Raw genomic sequence first — 25,950 nt, forward strand, 5'->3', positions numbered from 1 at the left:
GCTCAAGCTCAGACCGGCTCACTAAATGATCGGGCTCATCGGGCTTTCTGTCGGGCCGAACGAGCCGAGCTCGGGCTGGCCCAGCCCCATTGACAGTCCTAGTGGGTGGTGTCTGAAGCGGTTTGTGGGAGCCGCACAAAGCTGTATTGCCTATGTAATGTTGAGAGAAAGCCATCTGAAAAGTAACATATTGGATGTGTTTCTTTCTCCAATTGAAGACCTGGATTTGACGGTTTTACAAGGTGAAGTTTTCGCACTCTCACCTTGCTGATCTTGTTTAAACTTATTTCATTCTTGATTAGTACAAATAGTGTGTGCATAATTTTAAAAGTGATCAGCGTCACCATATTTATGATATTTGTATGTACTTGTACATTTTAAATGAATGCATCATTTATTTATAGTATCAATAATTTGTAAAGATCTTAAGCCAAAGACTGACTATCTAAGAGAAAATTACAAATCAAATGAGTAAACGAGTAACAGCAATATTCAATTTACCTAAAGTCAAATTCTTCACATTTATTAACACCTATCATGTATTAAATATATAACCATTTTATATTAATCCACTTGCCTTCATTTGATCTTGATTAACATAGACTTAGGGCATCCTCACGCATTGCTTGAGGCTGAAAAAACTAGTATATATGAAAGAGTAGGGAGTTAGAAGGCCAAATGAATTTATACAGATTATATATGAAGAAAAGAAATATGCTTTTCTTGTAAATTCTCCGGCAATGAGCCCAAATGAATCTATCCTCCATTACTAGTACCTCTGCCTTCCAACTCCCATTGCTTCCAATCCCCCAGTCTCATGCCTCCAGGTAAGCTCTTCTCCCCACTTTCCCTTAAACCCCAAAAAGCTCCAAGAAGATTTCTGTTGATAGTTGATTCTGGTGTCTGGAATTTCTGCAGAAGTTGTGGGCTGGTCGAGAATTTGGCCATTGAGTGTCAGAGCTTGAGCTATTCAGTCACCACAAAGCAGGGGAAGTCGAAACCAATTCTTAAAGATTGCTCTCTTAGCATTCCTTCTGGGCAGCTTTGGATGCTTCTTGGTCCTAATGGCTCTGGAAAATCTACCCTCTTGAAAGTACTTACTAATTGTCAGACAAAAAATTTGTACTCTTTTATTTTTGTTATTTGGATTTTGAGTTGTTAAAGTTGCAGATTTTGGCTGGTTTGTTGACTCCAAGTGAAGGGTTCTTTCGTGTGAAAAAGCCTAGGGGTTTTGTGTTTCAGAATCCTGACCATCAGGTGAGTCGATAAAGTTCTGGTTTTTTGTTTTGTAGTTTGTCCTTCTTTTCTGTTTTGGAAATTTTGTTCAAAGTTAAAATTTGGTTGCTGTTGAAGGATTGCTTGAGGAATAGCATGTTAACGTTTCTCACTTTATGTAATTATCTTTGCTTAGGGAAAGAAATGATTTTGTTTTCTTTATCTTGGACTAAAATGTTTCCAGCTTGATGAACTCCAGGTTTTAAATTATGCTGCATAGTGGAAGTGATGATTAATCAATTGAGTGAGGGAGAATGGTCAGGGTGTCATGAGCTATTAACATTTTGCCTTTTATAGTCTGCTGCTGTATTATTTTCATCGAAGCATGTGGGATTGGATATTACTGTGAAATTGAGAAAAATTGACATTATTGCTTGGTCTTGGTTCATATTTTAGGTTTGGGGATGAATTTGCTGTAGCTTTTACCAATGTGGTTGACGTTAGGTGTACTAAGAAAGACAAAAATTAGTTGTGTTTGTGCTTCTCTGGATTGGCTCGGCTTATGAAAATCAGTCTTGAGTTCACTTTAAAAACTATTTCATATTAATGTTTGGTAATGTAAGTTTTGCTCATCAGTTCTTGGATACTGCACTTAAGAGTCCTCATTCTCAAGGTGTTGGTCCTGAAATATGTCTCCTATTTAGCAACTAGCTACTACTATTGGAAGTCCTTCTGCAGTCCCTTAGCAATGAGCTTATAGGATATTCATGATGTGTGAATACCCTAAAGTTGGTGCTTATGTGATATCCATGATGTTGTTCAATGAGGATACGTATTTATACTACATTGGAACATCGTCTGCCATGTAAATGAGCTTTCCTTTTCTTCTGTGAGCCATTGTTTACCATCCAATAGGAAGACTTTACGAGTATAGATAGCTAATGATGTAGGAGTAGTATGTCTAGTTTGGTTAAAGTTGAAGTAAACATGATGAATGCTTGATGGCCTTTCATGTGGAACTAAATGCATTATCACTCTAAGTTTTTGGATAGATAGATTAAACTTTTGGATGATAAGATTAATGTCCTTTGTTTTTTGATTAACAATAGTTTTGGGTCCTTTGACTTGTAGTTCAGTGTCTCCTAACATTACAAAGTGGTTAGCCTCTTCACAGACAAATAATAGACATTCTCTGACTGGCATTATATTCAACCTCTGAATGTTTAAACAACATGACTTGGCTTGTTTGGTTCTTGAACTGATATATAGAATGCAATCAATAATTTCTTTTGTGATAATATCTTTGACAAAATAAATTGTCTCTGTTGAAGTAGCTGATTTGTGCATCATTGCATCATGTTAATGGTAACTCTTTGCTGAATGAAGGAGGACTCTTTGACAGGATTTTGGAGTTAAAGCACCTGATTTTTCTTCTTTATTTGCTGTCTGTTCTTCAGCATGGGTATTACGTACAGTTTCTTTTCGACAAAGCTATGAGTACTAATTTCCTAGATGAATATATTTCATCTTACTTGCTATCAGAATTTGATGATTTGAAAGATACTGAATAATTTGTAACGTGATTTGACAAAAAAGGAAAAAGGACAAGTACAAGATACATTTCAAATTGTCAAAGAACAAAATCTACTTTGCTTGCAGGTGGTGATGCCTACTGTCAAAGATGATGTGGCATTTGGTCTAAGTAGATTTAACTTAACCTATGATGAGATTACATCCAGAGTTGAAAAGGCATTGGACGCTGTTGGCATGTATGAATACTTGCAAGTAAGTCATGGAGATGTCTTTATTGTAAATAACCATGTATATGTATCCAATCTGCAGCAGCTCTTAAGAGATGTTGCATTTCTTTTGTGCTTCTTAGAGACCAGTTCAAACTCTTAGTGGTGGTCAGAAACAAAGAGTTGCTATTGCTGGAGCTTTGGCAGAGAAATGTAAAGTATTGTTACTTGATGAGTTAACTACATTTCTGGATGATACCGATCAGGTACATTGCATCTTCTGGACCTACTATCTAAGTTAATATATGTACCGCCACTAAGATACAGAAGATGCTTCCTATGTACAGAAACATAAACTGAATGAGGTCTGGGTGAAGGGACAAAGAGATACTTCTTATCTGTCTGGCCTTTCCATGAAGACCAAAAATCATCCCTTTTGTACATGGCTCTGATATGGTTTGCTTGAAATAAATTATAAGGTTAAACTGTTTCTATGGTTAAAATGAAAGAAACAAAACTTTCTAGTTGATCTATTTTCTTTGTAGAAATTACAGAATATTTCTTATTGAGGTTGCAGAAAAAAATAGAGAAGTTGAGAGGGAAATTGAACTATAGAACTGTTCAGGAGTGAATTGGGAGGAAGCTAGTTATGTATAAGATTGTACTTGACAGACATTCATACTAAATTTTGGCTTTCAGCGAAAAGCATGAGAAACAAGAGAATTGAAGGTAAATAGCATTACAATGAGCACATCAGAGTTACCATCCTTTGACTAAGGAGAATAATAGAAGCATTGATTAGGAATATTGGATAGTAACTATTGTCTGAGGTGTAGAAATTTCAAAAGACTGGAAATACTAGAAAGAAAAAATTAAAAAGATATTGCAAGATGCGTCGTAATGCAATGGCCAAACCTAGACGCCATAGATAGGTGTCATTGAGAAATATGGTTCTATTAGACAGCCATGAGATAAAACTTTTCTGTTCTCTATTCCAATAACATACCATACAGAAAACCTTCTTTCCAAATTCTTTATCTTTAGAAGTTTTTCAAAAATGACACTGCTCTCTGAACAAGATTATTTGGTAACGTTTTCTAGGTTGGGGTGATAAAAGCAGTTAAAAGCACCCTGGCTAGTTCAGAAGGAATTACAGCTTTATGGGTAACCCATCGTTTGGAAGAACTCGAGTATGCAGAGGGAGCTGTTTATATGGAAGAGGGGCAGGTTGTAATGCACGGTGATCCTCCCACCATAAGGGGTTTTATTGAAGCTAGACAAGCTGCTTACATCAAACAAATATATTCTTGATCAAATGCATGCAATTTTGTAACCAGTCCATCTGTCTGGATTACTTTTATAGTTTCTATGTTGCAAGCATTTTATTTTGATTTATACCTCCCATGCTTCGTTTCTTTCACTTCTTCTCTCCTCAGACCTCCCCTTTTTTTTTTGTTACCTGTTTCAATTTCCTTGTCTTTCTCTTTCTGCAAATGCATCAATTCACTTGGCAGTGTTTTTCCCACATGGGAAGTTTCATTAAAGATTCTGGGCTTTGAATTGTGAACATTTGCACAAATTTGTACGTTTTCTTTCCTTGTTTTTGATATTTAAGGAGGGGGGAAAAAGGGTACTGCAGGTGCTGGGATTCATTTCATGCCGGAACTGTGAAAGCAGCATGTACGAGTTTTGAAGAGCCCATATTCAGAGTTGACCCCAAAAACAAAAAAACAAAAAAAAAAAAAAGTGGGTAATGACTGATTTGATGCCTCAAAAGTTGAATTGTTGTTAATTTTTACAACATTTGGTGTAAACCGGCATAACTTTAGTGTAAAATTTGAGTCTGTATAAAAATTACGATTACATTGAAATTGTACGAGTTTATACCCGATGAAGTTAGATCTAGACAATTGATTTAAATTGGAACGTGTAAGACCCCAAGTCCGGATAGTAACAAACACTTGACTGGCTTCAAAATGATCTAGGGTTCAATGTAGTAGACTCCTTGACCTTCTGGATATTCTGTATTGTAGTTTTCAAATTATTTAGTTATTTTTATGCCATTTTAGTCATTCTGTTAGTCATGTTGATTAATATTTCCTAAAGCAGTATACTCGAATACAGCCCTGATCACCAACCAGTAGCCTCTTCATTCTTGCCTCATGCACAAAGGTTGGTTTTGAGAGAAGTAAACATAGTAGTATCTCCAATTCTAATCTTTGGCTGCTCTCCAATTGTGTTCCAACAATTTGCTACCAGTTTGGCTACCATTTTCACAAATATCAACCAGCAGTGCTTGTTTAAGATCCAATCTACCTTCCAATTGTGTCAACTATAGGACCCTCATCCACTCCTACAGCAACCACCACTCTTGTTTTTTTTTGGTCTACACAGAGGTTTCTGGGTCCATGGACTGGTTACCGTACGACCCAACTAATCCTCTGCGGGTCAGGAGAGGCTGCCCAACATCACCGACCTAAGCACCTAGAATTCGAACCTTTGCGGTAGTACTCACCTAACTAGGCTACTACCACTAGCTCTAGTCCAGGGGGGCAAATGTGAATGCATATTGCAACCACCACTCTTGTTGCACGAGTTAGAAATAGAAGAATTCTGTAGACATTTTCATCTACATTTTTTCGACTTGCTTGATAATACCATCTTTCATCTTCTTGTAAAACAATATCCACAGAGCCTAGCAATTACATGTAAAATGCATAAAGTGCCTATGAAATCTGCAGTACTTAAGGTGTTCTTGCTCTTTGCTAGCAGGTACATGTCTGACTTATGAGCAATCTTAGGTCGTCAACTCTGACAATTTTGTCTAGGCACCAACCAATGTTTTGAAAACCGGACCGGACCGGCCGGTTCGACCAATTGAATCGCGAACCGGCCATGGCACCGGTCCAGTTCAATACCATAGTTGACTTTGCCAGAAAACCGGTCAAGAACTGGTCGAATCGTAAAAATCGCAGTTGAACCGCTATTGAACCGGTTTTCAACCTTCCTCTTTTTTTTTTTTTTTTTTTTTTTTTTTTTTTTTGCAAAATGCAGCTATCAAGATTCAAACTCAAGACCTTTGTAATAGAAGACCAATGTATTAACCATTGCATCATCACATCTTATTAGTTTTTTTTGATAACTTATTTATATAAATCAAACACTCATATTTCTTTTTTTTATTTTTCTTACAAAATCTCATTCTCTCATGGCTCTTTCTTTTTAATTTTCAACTATCTCTCTCTCTATCATCTTTTTTTTTTGTCACTCCCTTTTTAATCAAATCTCTTTATTTTTAATTTATTGATGTTTTCTTCCATCTTTTAATTTTGTTTTTGTCCATTTAATTAAAAAAAGTTAAAAAAGAATTATTTTTTTAACCCAAATTATTTAATGCTACAACCAATCACTTTTATCTCATTTTTTATTTCTTATCAAGTTTACATTTCTATTTTCGATTTTCTTGACTTCCTTCGAACTCCAAACTTCCTTTTTTAAATTGCAATATCTAAAACGTAAATTAAAATTTAAGTTCACAATATCTAAATTCTCATAGACGTGAATTTTGTATAATTTTAAAATATTGTGATATTTTTGGGTTGGATTTAGATATAATTGAAATTGAGATGAAATTTATTTGTTTTAACTTATAATTTAAAATTTTTTTTAAAAAAAATCCAAGTTATTAAAAAATAGTAAACCTTTCATCATATAAAGTATTAAATTAATCCATTACATGCCTTATTTTGTACATATATATATTTATATAAATAATTTTTTAAAAAATTCATTGAACCGAGGTTGAACCGGTCCGACCGGTTGAACCTCGACCCTTTCACTTCACCTGTTCAATTAACGGTCCGATTTTTAAAACATTGGCACCAACACACTTTTGCATGGCACATGGGAACTCGAGTGGATTAAGGCAACCCTTGCCTCTCACATTGCCACTTAATTGTGGCTTTCAAGTGGCTGCTTTCGACGGGTTTTCCATCGGTTAGGTCCCTCCTTCTAGACTAAGCTAGAATAATTTATACTAATGCTATCATTGCGACAAAAAAAAAAAAAAAAAAAAAAAGAGCAAGAAGCTGACAAAGCCAAGCTGATTGCCTGGGATTCCAGAACAATAGAAAAAGACACAGGATCAGGGCTCATTTGAGAGAGACGGGAGTAGAACCCCTGACCTCCAGCATCACCAAAGAGGGTGATGACCATTGGACCAAATGGCCCCAAATGGCTCGCCACTGGCCATTTGGTCCAATGGTCATCACCCTCTTTGGTGATGCTGGAGGTCAGTGGTTCTGCCCCCGTCTCTCTCAAATTTGTCACAATATGTGGTTGGTCTTAGTTGACCATCTCCCCTTACCCATTCCCCCTAGATTATGCTAGATTAGCTTATAACACATCTACCGTTGCCGACAAAAAAAAAAAGAGAGAGAGAAAAACCTGAACTCTCATCTAACATTTGTGTCACTCGTTCCAAGTCCATTGAGAAAAACTTCTCACTCCTCCAAAGAATTTTTTTTTTCAAGAATTTTGTAAACCAACTTAAACCATAGTTTAATTGATCCTAGTTCAAGCGCATATACCAAGTATCAAAAAATTCTTTGGCCTGAATTTGGTGATCATATTCACACATTTTAAGCATTTCTTGGATAGAATATTATTCCAAATAGTTATTTGAACTATTTGGAATAATTACTGTAACACTTTTTATGATATGATGTATGTGAAATAAAAAGGTGGTTGAGAATATAAAAAGATTGATTGAGAATGTGTTTACGATGCAAGCGAAATTTTTTTTTGAAAAAATTTGCTATCCAAACATAAGATAAAATAGAAAATTTAAACACATTAGCATTTTTAAGGATCAAAATGGCTTGAAAAGAAAATATGAAGAACTAAATCAGCAGCAAAGAAAGCTCGATCATTGTCTATGTTTTACTTTTGCATAATAGGAGTTAGTCCAAAACATTGATCATTTGCCTGCATTTCACGTTGTTAACAGGATACTGGTTATTATTACAATTCAAATCTTTAGTTGGGTGTAAAGTGAAACTGGATGTTAAGCAAGGGGGTAAAATGCAATTAACCATTCCCAAAATACTCGCTAAAATCCCCACTTTCTGTTTTTTCTTTTCAGGACTTATTTCATAACCAATGGAGAGGTCAAGTGCAGAAGCACCGTCCAATCCCGATCACGCCGTTGTCGCCCTCACCGCCGGCGGCGACGACACCGTAGCCGGAAACCAAGGTAATGCTACTTCTTCAATCTCACCATTATCAAGAGGTAGAAGAAGAAACGTTGAATGGCCAACTATTGATGGACCACTGGGGTTATCACAAGAAGAATCAATAGGGCAAGCTCGTAAATTCTTCAAATTCGGATTTCTATTGCTGCCGTGGCTTTGGGCTGTCAATTGCTTCTATTTTTGGCCTGTTCTCAGAAAACCCACCTCACATAGTCACCCACAGCTTCGTTACTGTAAGTTCCTTCATTCTTTTTTGCCCGCTCTCTTTTGAAGCATAATAGATTGAATTTTTATGTGATTTTAATGAAGTTGATTCGTCTGATTGTGATATTTCTGTAGTTTTATATCTGTAAGTAACATCTTTATCTGGGTTTTAGTAAGCATTGCTTAGCTTGCTGGGACATAGGCCTTCAGTTGATTATATTTGAGGCTCTAGTTGGTTCTTTTTTTTTCTAATTTTTTTTCCAGCATGGGAGGGGTGGGATTTAAGAAGCAGGGAGGTGGCAGGTGATTAGAATGTAGGACATCTAATTCCTCTCGTTGATTCTCAGTTGTGATTGTAGATAGAGCGAGACTTTATTCTTTTCTAAATTAGGGAAAACGGCACACTTGTGGCCCTAATTTATAAAGAGGGTACAATTTCTGTATATTTATCGTGAAGGGCATTTGTTCTGATTTCTGTACAAAATGTACTGCTATTTGCTACCTGTACAGTGAAGAGTATGTGTGTTTGCAAACATCAGCAGAAATGCCATTTGATTATAAACAACCGTGATTATGCCCTCTGTCAGGGCTTTTGCGTGTCAAGTGGTGGATTTAAACTTCAATGTAAATCAATTTATATCACTAGATGGTGCATTGACCGAGATCATTTTTTAAGAACTTGATGCTGCTGAACTGCTTCAAAACCTGATTTTGTAAAATGAAACCTCGAAACAGTGGAGGGATTAGGCCGTGATTGCAAGATATAATGTTCCAGCATGAGCACTTATATACTTTTCTAGTAAGGTCACTTATATAACTGCAATAATTTAGGATTACTGTGGCAAGTGGAGACTTATCCAAGCACACATCATACTGATTTCCTAGGAATGCGTTTGCTTAGATTTTGGTGTTTACTAGGTAAAATTTGTCAGATGTTTGACCTCTGCCAATAAAAATAAGCACAAAATATATTTGTTGTGATATCTAACAAGGGAAGTGAGATTTCGGACTTCTAGTGTTGGTGGTGGTTTCATGCTTAGAGTTATTTTGTTTGTATTTGGATTATCCTATATTTTCAACTATAGATGCTCTTATCTTTGATTAATTGTTCTGAATGGTATTGCTTTTTGAGATCTTCTCTTTCTACAATAAGGAATAAAGCTGCATTGGAATTTGGGAATTTGAAATGACTAGCATAGAGTTGAGCTTCATTTGTGGATGTAAGAGATATGATAAATTGGTTGAGGTTCTTAAATAATAACAATTGATTTAGTTTTGAAAAGGATACAAAATTGGAATTGACAGCTCTAAATCTGGATATATGTGAAAAAAATGCCGTGTTCGTTTCTTGAGTAGTGTGATGAAGGTGCATGATTCTTTGTGTATGTTTGGTTTATACAATTATCAGACTGAAGAAGTTGTGAAGTTCAAGTTAGGTTAAGCTTTTAGCTACATGGTCTATCATGAAAGGATTCCACTCTTTCAGCGAATCTGTTTACTTTTGGTATTGCATTTTAGAGAACTTCAATACTATGCTGCAGGTTTCAAATCAAATTCTTTTCGTTCTCAAACATGAGAACAGAGATTTAAAGCACATAACTAATCATATTGGTGGAGAATCTGGTTGGGGATGTATGATGTGTCAATTTAGGTTCCTTTTTTGGTTAAATCACATGAATTGGGCTTGATCAGTTGAATCACTTTTGCATTTTGGTGAAATAGAATTTAACATGAACTGGGATATGGTTAGAGGTTTTTTTTTTTTAATGATTGGTTATATGGTTTTAATGTTTGTGAATGAGATCCATGTAGTGGCTTGCAGAACTTTTGCTGGTGCAAGTGGATTGTAAATTGAAACCTCAAATTATGCTCGCATTCTTTTTCTTGGTCCTTTTCTTTTTCTCCATTAACTTTTGGTGATATAGTTCTTTTGTGTTTCTATGTCATTTCTGAGTTCTACACCATAATCTTGTCATGGTTATTCTCTTTTATGAACAGATCAAATATTAAAAAAGTACTCTGGTTAAATAACCTATTTTTCCTACTCCAATGGGATGGTTGAGATAGGAAGTTTTACATGGAAGAAATATGGTTCAGAATTGCTTCCGAGAATTCTTTGATATCCCAATCTTTGAGGCTTTATGTGCTCGTTTTTAAAGCAGCTCCTTTGATTGCAATATTAGAATCTGAATCTCCTGTTCAAAAGCAGGGAACTTATTAACGAACTCTGTCTCTGATTTATGTCTTCCTCTTCTGCCCATCCTCTTGATTTAACTGCCAGAATGAATTTTATGTTGGCCCTCAGTCCTGTTTCCTGACTTTGCCTGCTCAAATTGTCATTTCTTCCATTTTATTCTTTTCCATTTACATGTTTAGTAATTTCGGCAAGTTGTCCCTGCTGAATTGTCAAGTCATTTTCATATGATATTAGAGCATCTACTTAAATCTAGCCCAGATAGAGGAAAGATTCTAAAGAATTCTACATAGAGATTATTATTTTTTACAAGATAGATAATGATTAGAGAAAGAAATGCTGCTGGGCTCAGTAATCTAACATCAAGGCTTGGAGCAACATCTTCAACATTTTGGAGTTAACAAGCAAGAGTTATCAGAAAGATTTTGTATTGCGTTTTAGTCAAGTGTCTATTAGATTTAGCATTATCTGAAATGTTGAAACAGAACAAGTGGATTGAAATATTTAGCAAGGTGGTTGGAAATGGTAAACCTTCCAATCTATGGACTCTGAAGGAGGTTGAAACTTTGGAGAAACAACCTCTATATCTACCATACGATGCTTTGGACATCAATGCATCTGTTCATACTATGTTTCCAGCTAGCTTTAAACTTCATGAGGGAGCATCTTTTTGTTTCTGTTCAATAATTTCTCAACACGCTGTTTAGAAAGTAAGTTACTTGGAAGGAATATGTTGTTGCAGGGTCCCCCAAAATTTAGTTTGGTAATAGGGTTCACAAGCTGTCCATTCTTTATCATTGTCGTCTTAGGATCACAGCCTTTATTTTGATTCCCTCGGAGCATGGGTCTTACCTGCTTCCCGCTCAATCAAACATCTCAAATAGACCAGGGAGGAAATCTTCCTTCCAAAGAATCAGGATATAATGAGAAACTATATACGTGTTTCAAAAGGGGTATTTTGGGATCTTGATGAAATTTTACATGTAGGTTGTCTAATGTTGTGCAGCAGCAATTCAAATCAAATTTTTTCCCTGTTTATTCAAGAGCCCGTTTAAGCTTTACGTATATTTTTTCATCCCTGGTATCTTTGTCTGTTATTTTATGTTTTGAACATATGTTTCCTCTTGCAGATGTTGTTGGATCAGCCATTGGGTTCGTGGTGTTCACTGTTCTTCTCACTTCGTGGGCTCTTACCTTTGCCATTGGAGGAGAGCATCTTTTTGGGCATGCCTGGGATCAGCTGGTAATGTACAATCTTGCTGACAGATATGGTTTGACGGGCTGGATCTAACTTTGTAAATTTCTCTATTCCTCAGACCGTAAACTCAACTTCTGTTTGCTGAAGAGATTTAAACTCTAATGGGTGCATTTGTTGCTTTTGAGCTCCATAGAAGGCTGTACTTAAATTATTGATCTGATAGATGTAATATTTTTTGAATTGGCTCTCACCATAGTACAAATCAATCAATTGGCTGCTCATGTTTCTGTTAGAGAACATTGCAAACAGCGAGCACTATGGCCATTCAGGCTTGTTGACTGATTCAAGTTTGTGTTAAATTCTCTTATGCATGCATACACAAGTGGTTGCAGCGTGATGACCGCTCCATTTCTGCTTTAGGCCAAATAGCAGTTCGTTTCGGGATGCATTACCATCAAGTGAAAGATGCTATATCTATCTGATGGAACAGCTGCCATTTATTTGGATAAAATTTGGCGAAGTCCTAGATATTAATACTTCATAATGTGGATAAGGAGCAGCACGTTCCTTGCCTGGCTTGGTTACTGCCTTGAAGTCTCTTTTTTTCTTTGCTCATTTATTGCGTCCGCCATTCAGTCAATAAGGTGAAGGTGCCCATGGGCGTTTACTCGGATAAAACACAGATGGTTTCAACTTTCAAGGTATTGCGTAGTTCATCTGGAATGCATGGGAAAGCTGCAGAATCAAAGTCCATTTTGTACCGTAGCAAAATAGATGCTTACTAATGTTTCTTTGAAACGGCTATCTAAATGTCATCCGTCTTCTTCCCGCTTCATAAGTTTCACTTCTGCACTGCATGAAAAAAAATTATTAAAAAGAAAAAAGAAAGGGCTATCTGAATATCAATGATGTTCCATGTTAGTTTACATGTGCAATTATGTGTCTAAGTCATAAAATTTCGCCGGGAAGATAATAGATCATGAGAATTGTTAACTTGCACTGGAAAAACATATGGTGATTGTTGTCAGGCCAACTTTGGGCCAGTGGCTCAAATCTCTAAAAGATCGTTTCCATAGTTGTTTGAAGTAATCTAAAATTGTGCTTCAGCCTTCAGCCCATTGTTTGAGATTATATCGTCATAGCAGTGAGCATATACTAGCAATTTATGCATATAGAAAGAAGAAAGCACCTGATTCTGAAGTTCTGCACTTTTGTTTTTAATCTCCTGGCCATAGTTATTGGAGATGTTTTACCTCTAAATTGAATTCCATTTTGGTTCCGTACTTATTCTTCCTTTCAGTGGATGGCCAACAGTAGTATTACTTGTATTTCTTCCGCCTGGGATGATCTGCAGTTGTTGGAGAACATTTGTCCAGAAGGGGAACGTCACGCTTTGAGAATTGTGGAAGAAGTGTTGAGATATCTGAGAACATTTCTTCACTGTGTGATGAAGTGGGGCAATGATCATGTACATTTATCATCTGATGGCAAACAGAGCAATGAAGCTATTGACCATGCAAGTCTAGGAGCTCTGGTGATCAAGATTGAAGATGCCATTTCGAAGAAAGGACAGGATATTCGCTTCTTTTGTTACACTGGTTTGGAACATGGATTTCTGAATGGCGTTTTGATATTTCTGGGCAAAGATTTTAGACAAGGCATCGAATCTTTCAAGCAGGAAATTAACAGATGGTACATTGTTTTCTCGGGTTGTTCATCGAGGGAGTCTAGTATTTCTTCAGTAGTAAAAGATGACCTGATGGAATTCATGGACTCTCTCTTGGAGAAACTAGTGAATTTGTCGTACTGGCAAGACCCTCAATATCGAGATTCTTTGGTAAATGCCCTTGAAGAGTAGCTAAAATTCTGGAAAAACTTCATTAGATTTGTTACCGTGCAAGGCGTTGAAGATAGCCAATTGGGGCCTTTATTTACTTACATTCCAGCACGCCTCTCTTATATGCACCGATTTGACTTGAACCATGAAATGCGCAAGGAAATCCAGAAAAGCATTTCAGAACTACTGCAGAAGATTATTTCTCTAGAACCCCCAAGTCCATGAGACTTGTGTCCAAGCCATTACTGCATCAAAGTTATCAAGACAACTATATCGGGACAAGGGTGATCATACTTTGAGAGACTTCATCGATTCTCTCCTATGTAATCTTTCAGAGATACTAAAGTCTGGTACTCATCTTATGATTTCTCTGAAGGATCAACTGCTGCAAATGTTCTATGTGGGACTAAGATCCTTGAGAGCCATTCTCAAGGGGAAGTTGAAGAAGCTGGATGAGCAAGTGAGAGAGCTCTCTGCCCTCGTGATCTGTGATGCAGGATTTGTTATTTGCTCTCTTTCTCCAAGTGCAGTGGAAGATGGATTTGTCAAGGCAATGGATCTGGTGTCTTTTGATTTCCTCGAAGGGATTAAGCTTGTCAAGGCAATAGTTACAGAAAAAGGCCCAGAAACATCATCATTCAACTTTCCTAGGAACAATGAGTTGGGTTTTATTGATTTCCTTCTAGAAAACATCACGGATCTTTTAAGTCCTGAGGCTTGGTCAACTGCTCTTGTAAATTATCCTATTCAAAAATATCCAGGAGGAGCTTATTTTCTTACGCTCTTTCTTGGGAAAATAGTGGAATTGCGCAGTGAAGATCAGGAGATCCAAGAACATTGGGATCGTGTTGTAGAGTTTGCATACAGGGTTGAGTTTCTTATTGACTCCTTACTGGTTGGACTTGGAGAAACTCTAGATTCTTTTTCAATGTCATTTGATACCATTGCAGACGACATTAAGATCATTAAAGCTGAGGTTTTCAAGATTTTTGATAACAAAAAAGTTGATGTCAAAGTTGTGCAAGGTATGAAGAGACTCAATCACCGGCCATCACGAGAAAGTAAGCCTATAATCAATGACGTTGTGGTTGGATTTGAGGATGAGGCAACATTGAAAATGAATCGACTCATGTGAGGATTTCAAGCTTGAGTTGTAACATACGAGAAAGTAACATCTTGAGTTGTATTGATTTCAAGCTTCCTGACAATTTTCTTCAATTACAAGAAGAAGATTTGTGTGAAGAACTCTACAGACATTTGAAAAGAAGCAGATATCTCATTGTTTTGGATGATGTATGGGACATTGAAGCAAGGAATGGGTTGGAAGCCTCATTCCTTAATGACGCAAATGGAAGTAGAGTACTGTTGACAATGACAAGTCGACTGCACGATGTTGCTGGACAAGATAAGCTCGACAACGAACCTCATTCTCTTCAGCAACTCACTGATGTTGACAGCTGGCATTTGCTGACAGAAAAGTTATTTCCTGGAAAAGAGTTGCCTCCAAAATTATGTGAACTTCGAATGCAAATCGTGAAAAAGTGTCAAGGACTACCTCTGACAATTGTCATTCTTGCTGGAATTTTAGCTAACGTGGACCAAGATGGTTGGAAAGTAAGTAGTGGAAAATTTGGGTTCAAGCAATGTTTGTGTTACAGATCAATGCACAGCTGCACTAGAGCTGAGTTACAAACATTTACCAGATAATTTGAAGGCCTGCTTTGTATATTTTGGGGCATTTCCAGAAGACCATGAACACAATACCGAGAGGTTGATTTGATTATGGGTGGCCAAAGGAATTGTGCCAAAAACTCAATTCAAGAGCTCAGAGGATGTGGCAAAGGATTACATGATAGATCTCATTGGCGGAAGCATAGTCATGGTTCCCAGACGAATATCCCTTGGTGGGATAAAAGCTTGTCGAATTCACGATCTATTACATGAGTTTTGTGTAACCAAGGCCAAAGAAGAAAATTTTCTGCTGCTAGTACGGGGGTATGATGAACTGTCTACTTTCAATGTTCCCCAGAACTTACGCTGCTTAAGCGCTAACTCTGAGCCAGAGCACTTTACGGAGTTGGAAAGGTTATCTTCTTCCACCATACGCTCTTTACTGTTCTTCAAGCAATGTTTGTGTTACAGATCAATGCACAGCTGCACTAGAGCTGAGTTACAAACATTTACCAGATAATTTGAAGGCCTGCTTTGTATATTTTGGGGCATTTCCAGAAGACCATGAACACAATACCGAGAGGTTGATTTGATTATGGGTGGCCAAAGGAATTGTGCCAAAAACTCAATTCAAGAGCTCAGAGGATGTGGCAAAGGATTACATGATAGATCTCATTGGCGGAAGCATAGTCATGGTTCCCAGACGAATATCCCTTGGTGGGATAAAAGCTTGTCGAATTCACGATCTATTACATGAGTTTTGTGTAACCAAGGCCAAAGAAGAAAATTTTCTGCTGCTAGTACGGGGGTATGATGAACTGTCTACTTTCAATGTTCCCCAGAACTTACGCTGCTTAAGCGCTAACTCTGAGCCAGAGCACTTTACGGAGTTGGAAAGGTTATCTTCTTCCACCATACGCTCTTTACTGTTCTTCAATCATGGTGAAAGGTACTATTCAAGTTGGTGTGATCATAGTTTCATTTTCGCATCTTCAAACTTGTTAAGAGTGTTGGATTTAAGCCAAATTCATCTGGGTTATGATTTACCTAGAGAAATAGAATTGCTTGTTTACTTGAAGTACTTGGCAGTTCTAGGTGAGATGGTCTCCATCCCATCGTCAATGGGCAACCTCTCAAATTTGGAAACTTTTCTTGTGGAAACTGTTGCAACATCAGTTTCACTGCCGGATACCATATGGTATCTCAGGAAACTAAGGCATTTGCACATAAAGGACAAGTTTCTAAATTTTGGTTTTCAATTGCCAACTGACAATCTTGATAACTCGTTGCAATTGTGTAGTTTAGATACCTTTTCCAGTGGAGTTTTTTCTTCTTGGAAAGACATGGACGAGATACTCAGAAAGTTTCCAAATATTTGCAGGCTGAAACGTGAGCTCTTGGAATTCCACAAGGATTTTGCTTGTGATGGAAACATCATGATTCTAGTTCTAAGTTGACTCGAATCACTCAATTTGATTTTCACTCCACTTCGTGATGTGCAACACCAGATTGAGTTTCAATTCCCTTTTGACTCTATCGGGCTTCTGCTTGCCATATTGCAAAATATCAGCACTTGCGAATCTTCCCAACCTTGAGGTTCTCAAACTACTCAAGCAAGCCTTTGTGGGGGAAAGGTGGAACATGGAAGTAGAACAATTCACTAAAGTTAGATTCATGAAAATAGCTTCCTTGGACATTGTCCAAGGGATAGCCTCTGAATGCGAGGACAGTTTTCCTCATCTCCAGAAATTAGTATTGGAAAGCTGTCAGTTCTTGGAAGAGATCCCTTCTTCTTTGGTGCATATTCCAACTCTAGAATACTTGAGGTGTATGATTCTCCCAACTCTGCAAGTTCAGTGGAACAAATGCAAGAAGAGCAAATGAGCATGGGTTATACTGATCTAAAGATCCTTGTTTCCACCATAATGGATTACTGGTCTTCCGAAGTATGCTGGATTTGGCCAGCAAAGTTTACTCATTTTACATGTTTTTTTTTTCTTTTGATTCCTTTTAACTTTTGTACTACTACTGGTACTGGTTGTGTTGCATCGTTTTGCATCAAGATCTAGTTGTTCAATTTCTCCTAGAACTTTTTTTTCCTGGCACAGAATTGTGTAGCGAGATGACTTCCCAGATTTGATGTTCGTTTCTAATTTCTAAATAGCCAAGTGAATGAAAGGTGTTTTTTTCCCCTGTTTGAAGCAGGTGGCATGATTTCCTGAATGTCTAGCACTTTTCTTGTTGTCTATTAATTCTGCTTAGCTGCATAGCAACAACAGGTTTTTTCAGTTTGTAACCACAATTAATAATTCTTTTGTCGAAGAGAATTAATGCCATCAGTTGATAATAACTAATAGGATTTAACAGTTTATCATTTCTTTTTCATTGTTTTCCGTTACAATATGCAGCCTTTCTTCAGTCTTACTAATAATTCATGAAATCATATAGTCAGCCAGCTCCGTTGCTCTGCTCTTGGAGTCCAGCCATCCAACTCGATCCACTAACATTGGTTAGTGGTAGGAAAAGAAAGAAAGAAAATAAATGATCGATATAATCTTTAATCCATGGTTATAGAAACAAAAATTTGGTAATCAATGTAGTGGTAGATAATTTGTAAGAACCCTAGAAGTAACTTGTGGTTCTGAAGCATGTTTCAATTCATAGTGATGATCGAAGTTAAATCCATCAAAACTTTTTTGTGTAAAGAAAAGGGTTTTGTCTATTGGACACCCGTTAAAATGCACTTCAGGTGTTAAATTTTTTAAAAGATAAGATTAATTAGGAAAAGTTAATAAATGCAAGAAAATGTAGTAATTGTTATATTGCGTGTGTATACATGATTGATTAGGTGAAATTTAAATATGTTAACCGTGCCAATTCAGCACATGTTAAAAACCCCTTATAATAAAACTCAAAGAATGTGTTATATCTCTAGCCTTTCTTACCATTATTAAATATAAGAATTAATTTTTTATACATTATGGGGGAAAAGAATTGTTTACACAAGTGTAAATTGCATGTTACATGTCAAAAAAGCAAATTTATACATGTACTTTTAACAAAGTCCAAGCCTAATGCAATGCTTAAGACCCTGTTTGATAACTCAATTTAGTATTTAAATTTAATAGATTCAAATCTTAACATATTCTAACCATTTGATAATAAAAAATTGAACATCTGAATTTAATTAAGTGGCACTGAATTTCCTAGGTAAAATTTGCTCCCAAAATTAAGTGATAAGCTATATTCACTTATCACTGAATGTGATACACACTCAAAAGTATTAGATTTAATACTTAACAATTCAATAATTTAATGGATTTAGACTTCATCTTTCATATTTCAGACTTTAGTTTTATCAAATGCACTCTAAGGGTCTATTTGATAATATAAAAAAGTGCTGAATCTGAACTTTTTCAGACATTCAGATGTTTTGAGTGTTTGATAAATGAAAATCCATTTGCTGAATCTATATTTATATGTATTGCAGGGGAGGTTTTAGTGGAGGCCTCATGAATGGCTTCCAAATCTCCCATACTTTTTTCTAGATTTTTCATTTATTTTAATACATAAATTCAATTAAAAAGTTTGAAATAGTGTCATTTACAACTACTCCGATAACAATTCAAATTTAAAATTTAAAACTTTCTTTCCCACTTCAAATGAGTGCTTAATAAATCATTTATAGTTTGCTTTTAGATTTTGACCACTTTTTCCTTCCATAAATAAAGAAAATAAATTTGGATAATTTGATTAGTCCCATATTAAAATCATTCACCCCATTACAATTTTATTACTTTAGCCCATTTTATTCCTTGATTAATAAATATTGATTTGTCCAATCTAAGGAATAATCTGATTAGTCCCATTTTTTAATCATTTATATAGTAACATTTTTAGCACTTTCCTTCCAGGTATATACATAGATTTGTCAAATATTTCAAATAACATATCCAATTATAACCATTCTTCAATTTTATCTATTGCAACTAAATTAATTTTTTTAACCTTAAACTTATCCTATTAGACGATTATTCCAACTAATGAAATAAACATTTTGACATACAACATCATCTAGATAATTTTTGAAATGCTCAGACATTCATTTGGATAATTTTGCATATAACGCGTACATTAGAAAGTGCACATAAAACAAAATCTTTATATGAATTTTAAATTAATAAAAGGGGCATTTAGATGGTTATTTTTTGAAATGTTTATCAAAAATTTTAAAACAAATATTTGATAAAACAATTATCCTGGGTGATTATCACAAAAAATAGTAGTATTTCACCAAAGTTACACCCAATTACTTTTCCTTGATGACTATAATTCTAACTCTTTATTTGAAAAAAAAAAGCCACTTGAAAAGTGAGATAATGAATCCTAAATAATAAAAGGAATAGAAAGATTGGATTATAGGGTTGGAAAGGGTAAAAGACAGGTATTGACTCCTAAATAGTAAAAGAAGCATAAAGATAGGAGTATAGGATTGGGGAGGGTAAAGTCAAGGAAGCTGTAGTTGTGAGTTGGGATGAAATTATTAAAATGAGTTATTTATGTGGATCAAATAGATATTAGTTTTACATGATTTTGGTTATCTTATCCATTTACAATCCACTATAAAATTTTATTTATTTTTTCTCCCATATTCTTTGAATAACACAATAAGATATCATTGTAATCAACAAAAATAAGAACACATTGCATTAATAAATAAATTTTTACCTAAAAAATAAAAAAAAAAGTTACACAGAAGAACCAATAGTGGTGATCATAAGGAGTTTCAAATTTGTCCCTATATAAGAATCTCAAAATAATTTAGGTGTGAATGCAAGAAATCAATTAACACTTAATGAGTTAATTAAAACTTTAATGGAAGGGAGGGAGAAAGTAGGATAAAATTCAACAAAAATTTAAAACATAAAGAATAAGAAAATAATGTTAAATATGCCTTTGCAAAAGGTAGAATATAATTATTGAATTTGTAGTGATTTAAATTTACTTACTAATGAATTTGAATCTACATCTAATTTAATTAAGTCTAAATAGGTAGTTCCAATCTATCTATTTAATAGCCACTTATTAATGAATTTTAATTGAATTACCCATTTGAAGTTAATAAAATTGTATACCCATACTCATTTGTTAAAGAACAAATTGAAAATTTGATCATTATTTACAACTATATATGGAGAGTAATAGGACAGAAGGTAAATAAGTTGTAAAATTGGGTAAGAGATCGCATAACTTGATAGAAGCAGGGTAGGGTGAAGAAAAGATAGAATTTGTGAGAGAGAGAAGAGTTGCAAGGGAGTGGGTAGTTTGGATTAGCAAGGTAAGGAAGATAATAATGAAGAGTAGGGGTATATTAACAAAAAGTGGCGCAGAAAATGACAACATGGAAGGGAGGGGTAATAATTTGTGGTTACTGTGCTTTCAGTATTTCTTTAGATATTTTTGACCTTTATTCAGATTTTTTAATATACGTTAAGGTTTTAAATAAAGTACATAAATACAATATAAATTAGATACTAAAATAGCACTCTTTTAATTTTTTTAACCTTTTTCATGTAACTAATATAAATAATTCATTTACTATTTTAATTATATTAAACATAAATTCGTGCATAGCACGGGTTGCTATACTAATTTGTTAAGTAGTGCTGAACTTGTGTGTATTTTTTTCAGCATAAGAATCTTAACTGAATGCTTAATTGTGATAAGAATCAATAGAATTACTTCAACTATCTTATCTTATCTACCAAATCTACCCTTGTTTATTAATTATATTCAAAATTTTTATCTAATTAAACAACTTAATATTCTCTATTTAATGATTTTCTATTTCTCTTTTCTGCCTTTTTAATAACTTTCACATATTCTCCATCCTCATCATATAATACATTTCATCTTTTATATTAATTTGATTTAAAAATAAATATTATCATTTTCATACCTAAAAATTTTAAGCTAATTAAATCATAGGTTCTATTTCTTTTTTGGATGAAAAGATATAAGGGCAAAATTGTTAAATTTAACTTATTAAGTATTCAATTATAAATATTTATCAAACAGTATAAATAGGTTCAACATTAAAATTCAGACATTTATATATTTCTTTTCAGTGCTTAAAATTCAGTAAATTAATTATTTCAGTATTCAGATTTCAAATTTTAGACTTCAGAATTCAGATTCAGCTTTATCAAACTGAACCTAAGGATCCATTTGATAAAAGTGAATCTGAATTTTGAAATCTGAAAACTGAAATAATTAATTTGTCAGAATTTAAGTACTGAAAAAAAATATATGAATGTCTGAATCTTAATGCTGAATGTATTTATATTGTTTGATAAACATTTATAATTGAATGCTTAATAAGCCAAATTGTACAATTTTGCCATTCTATCTTTTCATCCAAAAAAGAAATAGAATTTATGGTTTAATTAGCTTAAAATTGTTAGGTGAGAAATTGACAATATTTATTTTTAAATCAAATTAATATGAAAGTTGAAATATATTATGGAAAATATTAAAAGAAACATTACAATCCAATAATTCATATAACATCTAATATTTTGAATAGAAAATTTAGGATTGGATAAGGATTTTAATTTGATTAGGATTTTGAATAAAGAATATTAGGTTATTTAATTAGATAAAGATTTTGAATAGAGACTATCAGATTGTTTAATTAGATAAAAATTTGAATGTAATTAACAAACAAGGATAGATTTAGTAGATAAGATAAGGTAGTTGAAATAAATCTGTTGATTCTTATCAGAATTAAGCATTCAATTACGGTTCTTGTGCTGAAAAAATTATACATAAATTTAGCACCGTTTAACAAGTTCAGCAGATGCTTTTTTATTTATCAAACACCCAAAACTTTTGAATGTTTAAAAAAATTTAGTTTCAACACTTTTTTATGTTATCAAACAGACTCTAAGTCAAAGCTGATGTAGAATTAATATATAATAATAACTTAGGGAAGTGTATGTGTAATGTAATCGTGCTTCTATGCTTATGTATGACAATAGCACCCAAAATATTGAAATGTACTTAGTTAATTGTAACGCATAACTATTAGTTGTCAAATGATAATCATAACTCTTGATTAAATATTCATCGACACAACATTCTTTATGTACCTAATTTCTACTTAATTTGTTTGGTTATTAAGCACACAAAACAAATGAAAAGGAAGAAGCTTTAGAATTCTTTTATTTTTTTTGCAATTAATAAAAAAGAAGAGAATTAGTTATAAGTTGATAAAGAAAAATGTTTTAATTTAAGTTATACTTTTATAAGTGAAGAAGTAGAATGACTGAAAGGTATATAAAAAGCATTACAAATTTCATGAATCATAGTAACTTCATCCAAAAACTCTAAAGGGGGCATTTTCATGAAAAGAAAAATACACATTATTTTGTTATCTTAATTTATAATGCGTAATTTGTCAAAGGGAGCAAACCCAAATCAATATCCCTCTAAGTTAGGGGGCGCAAAGTTTAACTATGGCATAAGTTTAAGGGGTAAAACGTAATTAACCTATATCAATTTCCCTACTAATAGTCCAACTTAAAATGTGTTGCAAAGGAGACACTAGTTAATACATTTAATTTGCACATAATTTATCAATTAAATGAACAAATTTAAATTTATTGGCCCCTATATTTAAACAAATTCCCAATTTACCTTACTTTTCCAAAAATTGACATATGAATATCCTCCTAATACGTGCTCATTCGACATTCGTTGGACAAAATTTGAGTAAAAACTATCACCTTTAGGTTGAGCTCAAAGATTACCCTTTGCTCGCCCTACATAAAAGCATAAAGCGTGGAGTTGTGGCGTGTTAAATTCGTGCCCTCTAATAGCAGCAACTCAAAGACGCGGTTCACTGTCATAGGCCACTTATCGCGCCTATGTCGCTTCCGCCTCTTTAGCACATGAAGGCGCATCGATTTTCCATTCTTTTGTACTCGCCTTTTCCTAGCGAGACACACAAACACTAACTTGGACTTGTTTGATAATTCAATTCATCATTTAAATTTAATGAATTCAGATTTAATATATTTAGACATGTTTGAAAATGAAAACTAAAATATCTTAATTAATTAAGTAGGTCTAAATTGTGTAGGCAAACCTTGCTCCAAAACATAAGTAATAAACTATTCACTCGTCAATTAATGCAGAATGCGCTCAAACGTTGGGATTCTAGTATTTACAATTCAATAATTTTTGGATTGAGATATCAAATTTTGGATTTCAATTTTATCAAATGCATCCTTAGTAATCACTGATAGATTACTGATAACATTACACTGTAAGTACAAGAATGAAATCTTCCATGTATGAATTTATTAACTTTATTAGTTTATTGTTTCTTTTATTTTCTTCTTTATTCTGTTTGAATTTTAAAAATAATAGTAAAACTATTGCAAAACTGTTAAAATTTCATATTAAAATTACGTAAGGAATGATGTGTCTAATATCATACCTTACATTGTACAATCGCTGCTAAGTCATCTATTGAAAGGGGTAAATCGAGACATCTAACATCTATTATTGGATTTCTATTTTTATCCTTTTTAATCTTTTTAATACATTAAAAAAATAAGAAAGTGCCCAAGTGTCGCAAACCCAATCTGTTTTCTTATATTATCTATATCTATATAAATTTGAGATGGGGCTTTTAGCAACAAGTCTCCACACACCTTCCTACTTTCTATTCCATTTTTCTAGCATTTTACATTTAATTTATTTCGTAAAATATATAATGTCCACGTTTAAAACACACTACCACATTTTCATCAAATAAGAATTCCACTCCAACTAACACACCTCCCTTCACATACCTTCCCACTTCAATTAATACTCCTCCAATTAGCAATTCCATTTTGATTAAAACTTCTCCAACCCAATAATAAGAGATAACAACATAATTTTACCAAAAATCGCAATTTACCATCTCTTTCAATTTCCTTCTGGTATTGATCTTTTCCAACTTCTTTCTGGTATCGATCTTAGCCCTTAACTTAATTTCACCATAGAACATGTTCGCCTACAAATATTTCATCAAGGCCTAAATTTCAAACTTGCCAAATTGCAAAGGAGGAAACATTTGTAGTCACACCTACGGTAAAAATTCTCTCAATTAATTAATTAATGAACAATTATCTACAAATTATTTTGAATTAATAATTGTAATCTATACATTTGTTGAATGGTTTTAGGTTAAATATTTTCGGATACTTGCTTACATTCAAAGCATTAACATAGACAATATGTTCCATTAGTTATGCAAAAATTGTGAACAACCATGTCAATCTCATTTTTCAAAAATGGTGTGTATCCATTGTAATGATGTAGTTGATACTATTGTCAGGTAATTATTTTCATATATCTTTAATTTTAATTACATTTTTTTATTGTATATCACAATTTCCTTTTAACAGATAAAATATTAACATACAAGTTAGATATTCCAGTGGTAACCTCTTGCTCTTCAAGGTAGGCATGCATGATTCACATTTTACTGTGTTGCTTTTTATCGTAGAGATTTGAAAGGGAAGGTATAAATTATTTATATGTATATATTTTCATACAATATTATTTACAAACTTTCTAAACAAATGATAATTCTAAATTCCACATGCTCTTAATTGTTAGGAAAATGGCGATACATTGTTCGACCAACACATTAATTCATACAAAAATCGTGCATTCTCATTTATAGTACGAACTCCACAAAATTCAACAGAATTAATTAAACCCCCGAATATCGGCATTCGTACTCAGAGTTGATTGGTGTGAAGAATGTTTCCACCTTCATAGAAGATTATCAAATCGAAGGCAAAATATTTGTAAGTATTTCATTTACTTATCAAATTAAATATTTAGTTATATTTAATTGAACTCTTATGTCGCTCAATTTATGATATAGATTTCTACTTCTTTTTTTTTTTCAGGATTTAACTTCCATCAATGTGGTAATTTATAAATAATGGGGATGTTTTTATCGTATATTGAACTATTGCTACAAAATCTCATTTTTTAAACTATATTTTCATGTGCCCTAAATGAGACGAACAATTACGTACATTTCTTACTCTTTTTAAATTCCTCCATCGATTATAATTTTTGCCAAAAACACGATCTACTGTGTGTAGCACAGATGTTTAGTCTAGTTGTATGGGATAGGGAAGGCCAATCAAATATTATATTATACGACTTGGTTTTGGATTTGGTAATAATTTCTATATAAGCATGTAATTACTAGCATAATTCTTCCTCGATATCGTTCTTAAGTATACTCTTGTATGGAACAGGGAAGGACAATCCAACCTTATATTATAGGGCAAAAAATCGCGGTGGTTTTCAAACTTTCAACTTTGCACACTTTTAGTCTTCCAACTAATAAGTGCGTAAATGTAGTCCTTCAATTAATAAAAATGTGTAGTCATAGTCCTTCTGTCTAATTTGATTGTTAAAATGGATGGAAGATACAAAAATGATACAAAAAATAAAGGGATAATTTCAGAAACCTCCCTTGAGGTTTTTAACAATTTTATTTAGCTCCCTTGATGTTTTAAAAATTACATATACCTTTCTTATCGTTTAAAATGACAATACTA

The 25,950-nt window shown here is 33.9% G+C and overlaps 2 protein-coding genes across 7 annotated transcripts; both read left to right on the forward strand.

Annotated features, from left to right (window-relative positions):
* Positions 1–629: 629 nt before the first annotated feature.
* LOC113698071 (ABC transporter I family member 10) lies at positions 630–4,523 on the forward strand. Of its 2 annotated transcripts, none has more exons than XM_072058174.1 (6): positions 630–827; positions 919–1,093; positions 1,171–1,257; positions 2,812–3,000; positions 3,098–3,220; positions 4,056–4,523. In XM_072058174.1, the coding sequence occupies exons 1-6, from the start codon at positions 751–753 to the stop codon at positions 4,263–4,265; spliced, it is 861 nt and encodes a 286-aa protein (XP_071914275.1). In that variant the 5' UTR covers positions 630–750; the 3' UTR covers positions 4,266–4,523. The 2 variants fall into 2 exon arrangements, with proteins under 2 accessions (XP_071914275.1, XP_027073542.1); XM_027217741.2 differs by having other exon boundaries at positions 634–827; positions 2,875–3,000.
* Positions 4,524–8,080: 3,557 nt separating this feature from the next.
* On the forward strand, positions 8,081–17,533 carry LOC113699642 (probable gamma-secretase subunit PEN-2). Of its 5 annotated transcripts, none has more exons than XR_011817883.1 (3): positions 8,081–8,439; positions 11,735–16,259; positions 16,692–17,533. XR_011817883.1 is itself a non-coding variant. In XM_072058176.1 (3 exons), exons 2-3 carry the CDS (start codon positions 12,459–12,461, stop codon positions 13,658–13,660), a joined length of 603 nt encoding a protein of 200 aa, XP_071914277.1. In that variant the 5' UTR covers positions 8,081–8,439; positions 11,735–12,458; the 3' UTR covers positions 13,661–17,533. The 5 variants fall into 5 exon arrangements, 3 of the variants coding, with proteins under 3 accessions (XP_071914277.1, XP_071914276.1, XP_027073570.1); XR_011817884.1 differs by having other exon boundaries at positions 11,735–16,208; XM_072058176.1 differs by having other exon boundaries at positions 11,735–12,503; positions 13,103–17,533.
* The last annotated feature ends 8,417 nt before the right edge of the window (positions 17,534–25,950 follow it).

Source organism: Coffea arabica, chromosome 7c, assembly GCF_036785885.1.
Source record: "Coffea arabica cultivar ET-39 chromosome 7c, Coffea Arabica ET-39 HiFi, whole genome shotgun sequence".
In the NCBI taxonomy this organism is placed as follows: Eukaryota; Viridiplantae; Streptophyta; class Magnoliopsida; order Gentianales; family Rubiaceae; genus Coffea; species Coffea arabica.

Coding starts and splice junctions, on each gene's coding strand:
- LOC113698071 (XM_072058174.1), top strand. CDS start 751: ATGAATCTATCCTCCATTACTAGTACCTCTGCCTTCCAACTCCCATTG. Junction 828..918: donor CCCCAGTCTCATGCCTCCAG/GTAAGCTCTTCT, acceptor GAATTTCTGCAG/AAGTTGTGGGCTGGTCGAGA. Junction 1,094..1,170: donor GAAAATCTACCCTCTTGAAA/GTACTTACTAAT, acceptor TTAAAGTTGCAG/ATTTTGGCTGGTTTGTTGAC.
- LOC113699642 (XM_072058175.1), top strand. CDS start 14,001: ATGATTTCTCTGAAGGATCAACTGCTGCAAATGTTCTATGTGGGACTA.